Here is a 7,432-nt window from a genome sequence, read left to right as displayed (position 1 = left end):
ATCGAACCGGGGACCTTGTGCGTGTGAAGCACACGTGATAACCACTACACTACGGAAACGTTGTTACATGGATTTTTTAAAATTACTAATAAAGGACAATAATATCTTTGAAGAAAATTTAAAATATTGAAAAAAATGTAACTTTTTTATTTCTATTAATTCTGAAAATCAAATCGAATTAAAATTGTTAATATACGACGAGGTAAGAAAAATCGATGATTTAATTAATTTTAACCTATAAAAAATTAAATTTTTATAGATTTCGTTTCATTATAAAATATAAATATTTTTAAATTCGCGAGATCTATAATTAAAATAATCTAAACACGTGAAATCGGACTATATATTTATTTTATGAATAGATAAATATTGTATAAATGTGTCTCTTTCTCTTTAAAATTTATAATATAAAATTTACAGGTGCTTGAACATGTTACTTGATATACGTATGATTATTTGTTTATGGGACACCCTTTGATAAATATCTTTATCAGAATTCAATAAAACTAAGTCATATATTACACAGAAAGATTCTGTATATTTAAATACTGATTTTAATTTTATTTATGACATTCCCAACCATAAAATAGTCTTGCTTCAATAACTATTACTCATTAGCTTTTCTTAATATGACACAAAAAAGAATCATAAATGATCAGCGTTTCTAGGTCGATAACATTATATATCGGTCAATTATCGTATGTAGAACGAGACAAAGCACGTCGAACATCGTCATTGCACGTGATACTTGAGCCACCGTAAGAAGCGAGGTACGAAATGTAAACAAACATTCAGACGCTTGTCGATCTCGTTCGTACAAGACAATTAGTCTTCTTTCTTATTGTAAAATGGGGAAAGTAATATGTGATGTCGTAACCAGTGATACATCTGGCGATGAGCAAAGAAAAACTGTTCGAGAAAAGCAGAAAAACCGAACAAAGAAAAAGAAACGTAAAAGGGACTTGACAGATCTGCATCAGAAAATATTCAAATCAAAGAAGGTACTGACATACACAAGTCTATGCTCACTATTATCAAATTTTAATCATGTATATTAACAAATTGACTGTATTCTTTATTAAATATTTAATTTGTTGTTATTTCTAATATAATATTATATTTAATATGGAAATGTATTTGGAGTTTTGGTTATGTCAAAGTTTGTCGAGATGTGTCACATTGATCTATAAATTATTTCAATATTTCTACACTAATTTTGATAATAAATAAATAATAAATAAAAATTTCGAAATATTTTAAAATTTCGAGAAAGAATAATTAATATATATGAAAATAAACATATCTACAACCACTTAATGTCATACAATGGAATGAGAAAATAGGTTTTGCGCTAAAGCTAGGTGCGCATCTTTTGAGATGTATCGATAAATTAAACAAAATGAAAAAAGAAACAAAACAGAGTACAAAGTAGTACTCTCTTTTCTATTTCTAATGATGGAATATAACGAAGAAATGTAAATGTAGAATTTTTTAATCTTATACGTTTAAGCATACTTTCATAATTCAAATTTGTATAATAAAAAAAATATATACATATATATATATATACATAATTTAAAAAAATTTTATTATATATATTTTTTCGAATTGGAAAAATATTAAATTTTATTTAAGAGAATTTATTTTTAATAGAATTCTACGTATTATAAAGTAAATATTCTTGAAAATAGAATTCCTTAAATCATGATAATCTATGCTCCATTTTTCAGCAGAACTGGGTGGAATACAAATTTTGGCAGAGTAATTTCATTAAACTTTTGCATCATTTCGCGGACATTAGAGAAGAATATGTATACATAAAAAATTAATTTATTTTCATTTCCTCCATGTTATTCATTATTTGAAAAACATTTATTTCAGGATAAAAAAACGAAGATCGATGGAAAGTTAGGCACACGAAGTTCAAAAAGAATATCGAATAGAATTCTTCCGAAAGCTGTAAATATTATAAATCAGTATAGAATGAAAACAAAGAGAAATTAATATAATAATATCAAATTATAATTTTTTATTTTAGTTATCTGGTATATACAGAAATGGCGCAACAGGAAAAGAAATACGAAGATGTGAGTGTTATGCAATTTTTTTTTTAATGGTAAAAACAATTTATTTAACAATTTTATTATTATTTATAGCTCAAACAAAATTACCTTTGGATAATTTAAATAATGCTCGTTTGGAAGGAAATGTGCTCAAACTTTTAGATGGCTATGATTCAAAATCAGAGTAAGTAAAAAAAGTATACAAAATTTGTAGTATTCTATAGAATATTTTTTTAATTCACAGAGATATTATTGAAAATAACACTAGCCAGATTTCAAAAAACTTATTATTTGATTCTGCTATTAAAAATATTCTTCAACCAACTTCTATTAATAAACAAGATACAAGTCCTGTTTTGGGAAATATAGATGGGTAAATTGAAAACTTATATTCCATATTTAATATACAAAATACAAACAATAATCAAAATCATAATTATAAAAAGAAATTAACAAAAATTGTACGATAATTCAATGATAATTACAATATATATTTTATATAGAAAGAAAAGATACGATAAAGATGATTACATAAAAGATTTCAACATTTCTAACACCGAGTTTCTTCAAAAACAATTAGAAAAGAAGAAACCAATTGATTCAAAAAATTTAGGCGATTCTGCTTTACGAAAATATGAAGAATTATGTATAGATATCTTTCTTGAAAATTTTGAAGAACCAAATTTTCCGGATCATCTCGGAACAGGTATTTGATTTTTCAAATTTTTAATTTTTATAATTTATTTAGATTAATTTTTATTTTTCTATTTATTTTTTTAAATTTTTTTAGATCCGTTAATAAAAGTAAAAAAAAAATTAAGAAATATTTATGCAGAATCATTTCGTAGTCAATTTTTACGGGATATGATCAAGCGTGGTAACATTTTAATTCAATGTGATACACCAAGTACTTCTAACGAAAATTTTCTTTCTTGGGATACTGTACGTTGCCCTCCTTCATATACCCACAATACAGATTTTATATCCAAGACTATGGAGAATACAAAGCGCCATATTAATTATAAAAGAAACCAGGAGATCGATTGTTTACAAGAAAGCCAAGATTCACTTTTAATACCAGAAACGAATTTCAGTTTGAATAACGAAAGGAACGAAAATGTTCCGACCAAACTTTTATTTGATATATCCTCGTTAACTAATACAAATATAGGAATGAAAAATTTACGTGAACCAGAAATGAATGAAGAAAGGAATAATTTAATTAATGAAGTCTCAACAGATGCAAGCAATCCTACTTCTTTAGAAGTAAATCATTCTACAGCTTCTATATGTAGAAATAATAACACTTTAAAATATACTGAAACAAATAAAATTAAAAGAATAAAGGAGAAAAATAAGCCTGTTTTATTTGCGCCATCTGAAATAGGATTTGAAAATAATTTTATTAATGAAAATAATTTGATGAAAGGTAAAAATCAGAATATGCAAACTGTGCATATTTTGAAGAATGAATTAAAAAGACATCAAGGAAAACAAAATTTAAAGATACTGAAACAAGTTAAAATGAAGAATTTAAAGAACAAACCCGCTATATTACGAAGATGCAACAATACCATCACAAATAATAACAATCGATTAAATTTATTCCAGGAGTCAATGACTAATATTAAAAAAGCACCTCGAGAAATACTTTTCGATGTTGCATCAAAGCAAGAAATTCCATTTCCTTCACAATCTTTAATGACAGAATTGAATGAAGATTCAAAAAAGCTGCAAAGATCAAATACATCAAATACTTTATTCGATACTGCAAAAATGAAGAATCCGAATATAATGGATTCACCAAAGGTATGTGACAATGAAATATATTTTATGAAAAAATCTTGTTCACAACCAACGGAATCTAAACAGCAATCACAGAATCTTCATGTAAATGATATTTTCGTGAATAAGAAAAATCCTCCGGTACAGAAAACGGTGATGTTTACAAAGAAAGACTCGCGAAATATAGGACAATGTTTATACGTGAATAATTTAATTGCTCGTGAAACGGCAGATAGTTCAAATGTCTGTATTATACGAAAGAATGTTCCTTTGCAACATGAAAAATCAATAAAAAATACTTGTACTGTGCAAGATTGCCAAAAAGTATCCAATTGTTACAAAACATTTCATTGCTCTCAGAATTCTGAAAATTCCAATTATGGTTGCCAAGAATTTAAAGAAGCACATGCACCGCAAATACATCAAATACATCAAAAACCAATGGTTTATGAAAAAGTATTATTAAAAAAAATCCAGCAACAACCTAAATATGAAAATAATCAAAAATGTGATAATAATCAACATGTTTACTATGTAATGGTAGATCAATGTAAAGATTCAAATAATTTGCAAAAATGTTCCCATGATAATGTATCTCAAATTGAGAAACCTAGAACATTGCATAATGGGCGATTATGTCAAGAAGATATAACTGATGTTAGTATTCTCAAAGGTGTGCATAATTTAAAGATATTGCCTGTGGAAGAACAAGAATCACAAATAAAATTTATTGATAATCAATATATACAAAATGCAATAGAATTGGAACAACAACCAATTAAGTATTTGGCATTTGAAAATGATTCAAAAACACAAAAAGTTCCTATCTACAAACATGTTACTTCTGTCGATAATGTAGAAGTGACTAATTCAAATACTAATTATCGCGTAATATCATGTCTTCAAGAACCAACTCAAAAAATTATTTTCGTGCCAACTTGCGAGCAAAATAAAGTTGTATATGTCGAACAACAAAATTTGCATTCAAATGTTGCTTTTGAAGAACAATATTCGCATCCTAAAAAGATAATCCTGTATCGACCGGAAATGCAACCTATCAACGATTCTTCAAATGTATGTGAAATTCATGTTCCAAAACAAAACGTGGTAGAAATAAGAAAAACTGATTGTGAGCCAATCGTAACTACTTTACATCATACTGACAAGGCTATAAAATCAAGACGAAATGTAGTAAATTGGGAAGAACTTCATTATCGACCAAACTATGGTAATATATTTTTTAACAAAAAATTTTTAGTTTTTAATAATTAATTATAATTACAAATCTTGTCCACTTTTTATTTCAGAACACAATGCTTGTGTAAAGAGTCAAGCAGTATTCTATCAAAAGTAAAATTTAATTTAATTTTACTACATTCATCTAAATATATGTCAGATATTTTTTCATTATTACATATATCATTACAGTGAAATACGTAAAATTATTATTTATTACGTTTCACTTTAATGTTTGCTAACATTTATGAATTTTGTATGCGAGATAATAATAAAAGAAATGTTATTAATAATTAATATTTTTTCAAATAATTATTGTAAGTAATTAAATGCGCTTTTTTAGGTTTGTATATTTATAAGAACGCAATTTATATAAATAAGCAATATAATTATCTTTGGAAGTTTATTTAAAACATATTTTGTTTTGATAGAATTGTAATTATTCGAAAATATAAAAAAGAAAATTTTGTAATTTTCATATGTTACGTATAAATTGAATTTAATATCAATTTTCCATTATGATTACAAATTACTTAAGTATTTGATACGAACGTTTGTATAATTTTTAATATTAAAATTGAATGTTGAATTATCTTTCTACGTTTAATTTTTTTAAAAATTAATATTCTATATTCTATAATATTGGAATATTATTTGGTGGAATATTATAATACAAAATGTTAAAACTTACCAAACATATTTAGTTATGCTATCAGCCCAATATTCTAAAAATAATCACCATCACAATAAATTAATTTTCACAATAAATTAATACAAATAAATCACAAAAAAACTATTTTTCACTATTTTTTTAATCCTTGTTTGTTCCTTCTTTTTGCAGTTTTTCGTATATGTGTTCCCGCCAATTAAAAAATTTCAACGAATATGATGGAGCTACTATCTACATTTAAAATTTATAGTCGCACAAAAAAATTAAATTAAAAATTTAAATTAAATTATTCATAGTATATTAATAAATTAAATTAAGAATTTATAAATTGTCAATAATAATAATATCATTAATTAATAATAATATCAAAATAGAAAATATAATTATTTTAGTAATTTCTAGTTTTATAATTCGATATGCCACCTGTTGGCAATTTATTGAAAAAGTGCAAATGTAATGACAGATGTATATTTACCATATCAATTATAAAAATGTATCATGTTTAATGCAACATCGTTATTATTGTGATTATTAAAATAAAAAACTGACAAGTGTTGTTCCATTGAATAAATATTTGATAAATTCCATTAAATGTTCTATTTAATACATATTCGTATGCGATTGTAAATATCGTAACATAACCAATCTATTCAAAAGACAAAATGAACGCATCACAATAGAGAAAATAACTGGATATGTAATATACGCGATAAACAGAATTAGCTCGTAATGACGTCGTATAAAAGTGGCAAAGGAATAATTGCAACCCATTTTAATCAGGTCGCAGTAACATTTTACAATAAGCTAACATAAATTATCATGTTAATATATTTTATGCTTCATTATACCGAAAATACAAGTTCGCTTCGTAACATTTATGTTTCAGTACAAATTGAATGAATATGAAGGTATTATATTGTTTTTTTGCAAAACGTATTTTCGAGACTAACAAATATGAAATGATTTTTTTCGTGAAAGTGATAAAATTGGTGCAAATCACAAAAAATAGTCGATTTTTTTTGCGACGTGAAAATATTAAATTATATTCCTATGGGTCTTCGATTCTATGGGATGCAAGCGCAGCGGGGGTGAAGGGCATCTGAGATCAGTAATCAATATTTAATCAACTTTCCAGGAGAATATTATTCTCCCGACAAATCAAGGACATATGTATCAGACCGCTAAGGGGGGTTGACGTTCTCTCTCTCTATTGATATAAAAGACGAAACGCCGTTTATACGAGTGTGCGAGTGTTTACACGCGCATTCATGTTTACTGTATTCCCATTGACGTAGATATTAAATTCTTATTGTCAATGATAATTTTTTCATGACAAATGTTTTTTTCCAGTAAATCAATCAATTACTTATTTATCTGCATAATTTTTAAATAATTATCTTAATAATTAAATATTATTCAAATGAATATAAATATATATAATAATAATATAAATATTTAAATATTATTATCTATATTTGTTTTTTTAGTTGTTTTTAATTTTAAAAATTTAATTATTATAATTTTTAATTTATTTAATTTATTTAATTTATTTAATAATTACAATAATTGAAATTATAAAAATTTTAATAATGTAATGGTGAAATGAAATTACATTTTTATATTTTAACAATAGCAATTTTATATTACTATATATTTCGATATCGTAATTTTTTTAAAT

The 7,432-nt window shown here is 25.1% G+C and overlaps 1 protein-coding gene across 2 annotated transcripts; it reads left to right on the top strand.

Moving 5' to 3' along the window:
- Positions 1-682: 682 nt before the first annotated feature.
- Positions 683-5,356, top strand: LOC102680241. Of its 2 annotated transcripts, XM_031515476.1 has the most exons (9): positions 707-1,001; positions 1,731-1,811; positions 1,882-1,959; positions 2,039-2,087; positions 2,157-2,247; positions 2,308-2,436; positions 2,567-2,769; positions 2,854-5,076; positions 5,156-5,356. In XM_031515476.1, the coding sequence occupies exons 1-9, from the start codon at positions 849-851 to the stop codon at positions 5,200-5,202; spliced, it is 3,054 nt and encodes a 1,017-aa protein (XP_031371336.1). In that variant the 5' UTR covers positions 707-848; the 3' UTR covers positions 5,203-5,356. The 2 variants fall into 2 exon arrangements, with proteins under 2 accessions (XP_006610351.1, XP_031371336.1); XM_006610288.2 differs by lacking the exon at positions 1,731-1,811 and having other exon boundaries at positions 683-1,001.
- The last annotated feature ends 2,076 nt before the right edge of the window (positions 5,357-7,432 follow it).

The sequence above is a fragment of the Apis dorsata genome, unplaced genomic scaffold (assembly GCF_000469605.1).
Source record: "Apis dorsata unplaced genomic scaffold, Apis dorsata 1.3 scaffold_73, whole genome shotgun sequence".
Taxonomy (NCBI): domain Eukaryota; kingdom Metazoa; phylum Arthropoda; class Insecta; order Hymenoptera; family Apidae; genus Apis; species Apis dorsata.
Note: the sequence above shows the minus strand (reverse complement) of the source record. Positions and strands in the feature narration are given on the sequence as shown.

Excerpts from the sequence above, each read along its gene's own strand:
- LOC102680241 (XM_031515476.1), top strand. The coding sequence starts at position 849 with ATGGGGAAAGTAATATGTGATGTCGTAACCAGTGATACATCTGGCGAT. Across the intron at positions 1,002-1,730 it reads AAATATTCAAATCAAAGAAG|CAGAACTGGGTGGAATACAA; the intron begins GTACTGACATAC and ends TCCATTTTTCAG. Across the intron at positions 1,812-1,881 it reads CGGACATTAGAGAAGAATAT|GATAAAAAAACGAAGATCGA; the intron begins GTATACATAAAA and ends CATTTATTTCAG.